The sequence below is a fragment of the Argentina silus genome (assembly GCF_951799395.1).
Source record: "Argentina silus genome assembly, chromosome: 12".
NCBI lineage: Eukaryota > Metazoa > Chordata > Actinopteri > Argentiniformes > Argentinidae > Argentina > Argentina silus.
This window is the reverse complement of record NC_139666.1, coordinates 6,683,363-6,684,809: the sequence shown is the minus strand read 5'-3', so window position 1 is coordinate 6,684,809 and position 1,447 is coordinate 6,683,363. Positions and strand designations below refer to the sequence as shown.

Sequence of the window (1,447 nt, the reverse complement as noted above, 5' to 3'; positions counted from 1 at the left end):
GTCCACTCTCCCTTTTCAGACTCAGTGCAAGGGCTTGTCTCGTGTTCAACAAACGCCATTTGATCCATAAAAAATGCAACTTGTATATGCAAGAAACCCTGAACGGGTGTCATAGTTTATATGGTTTTTCATTCAAATGATCAATGTGTGTTGTTTTGCTGGATATTAAACTGTATAGAAAGAAAGCTGTTATCAATTAAGCTATGTTACAAAATGCTATGTTAGTAGCGCTTCTCAGTTTTCTATGCTTAAAGTAATTCATTTATGTTGGCTCCGTCCAAAGCAGCTTATAGGTGACAGATAAATAAAATAGAATTTAAAAAAAAAATCGTTGATATGGATAGAGATACACGGTAACCTTAACTACTGTACAACCCAACAGTGCACCAAAAGTTCATTTCCCTTTTGCTCTCCCTTGTTTTACGGTAAAAGTTCAAGTCATTTTGAGTCGCTCGTCAGCCGTGCCATGCTGTGGTTACTCATGCCGGGCAGATGTGGAGGAGGCACCTGGCACATGCTACACGGACAGGGCATCCCCGCTCCCCAGTGGTGGAAGCTGCTGCCCAGGGGGCCTGGGCCGGCGGAGGGCGCCTTCAAGAGTCCGTGGTGGTGGGGCCTGACCGAGGTGACAGCGGAGATGCCGGGCGCGGAGAGAGAGGCGGTGGAGACAGCCGGAGGGAGGAGCGGGTGGTGCACCGGGTGGGCGGCGTGGGAAACGGCCAGGTGGCCGGGCAGGGGCCCCGTGTGCGCCATGGTCCCACAGGCGGACGGGTGGAATCCTCCGTGGTGGCCGCTGCCGTAGATTTCGCTCACGAGCCGCTTCATCTCTTCCAGCGAGTTGCTGAGCATCAGGATGTAGTTTCTGGCCAGGAGGAGAGTGGCGATTTTGGAGAGTTTGCGCACCGAGGGTCCGTGCGCGTAGGGCATGACCTCGCGGAGCCCGTCCATGGCGACGTTGAGGTCGTGCATCCTCTTCCGCTCCCGGCCGTTTATCTTCAACCGCATCGACTGCAGCTCGTTCTCCGAGAGCAGTTTACGGTCCTTCTTTGAGAGCACCTTGAGCATAAGCGAGTCCTCGTCGTTGCTGGAGAGGCTCTGCAGGTCGGCGGGTATCTCTGTCGAGTCAGCGTGTGTGGACGACACGCCAGAGAAGCCAGACTTCTTCATCGCTGCCAGGTAAATGTCTTCCACTTCGGGAGAGGAGGGTCTGCTTGACACTCGGCTAGTATCAGAGTCCATGGTCCTTAGGTTTACACAGCAACCTACGAAGAGAAAAGTAAACAAAGCTTTTAGTCGACTTATTTTCGTCATCATATTTTTTGTTTTTCTTACATGGCCACATAGCCTGCATGGAACACATTTCGCGAAAAGACATATGTCAAATTATTGAGCTAGACTACTGAGCTAAGCTACTAGCGCAATATGACATCATGACGAAATTCTTTAA

General features: G+C 51.0%; 1 protein-coding gene across 1 annotated transcript; it reads right to left on the bottom strand.

Moving 5' to 3' along the window:
• Positions 1 to 438: 438 nt before the first annotated feature.
• olig2 (oligodendrocyte lineage transcription factor 2) lies at positions 439 to 1,239 on the bottom strand (the record flags this gene model as incomplete). Its single annotated transcript, XM_083681414.1, has 1 exon — positions 439 to 1,239. The coding sequence occupies one exon, from the start codon at positions 1,237 to 1,239 to the stop codon at positions 439 to 441; it is 801 nt and encodes a 266-aa protein (XP_083537540.1).
• Between the last annotated feature and the right edge of the window lie 208 nt (positions 1,240 to 1,447).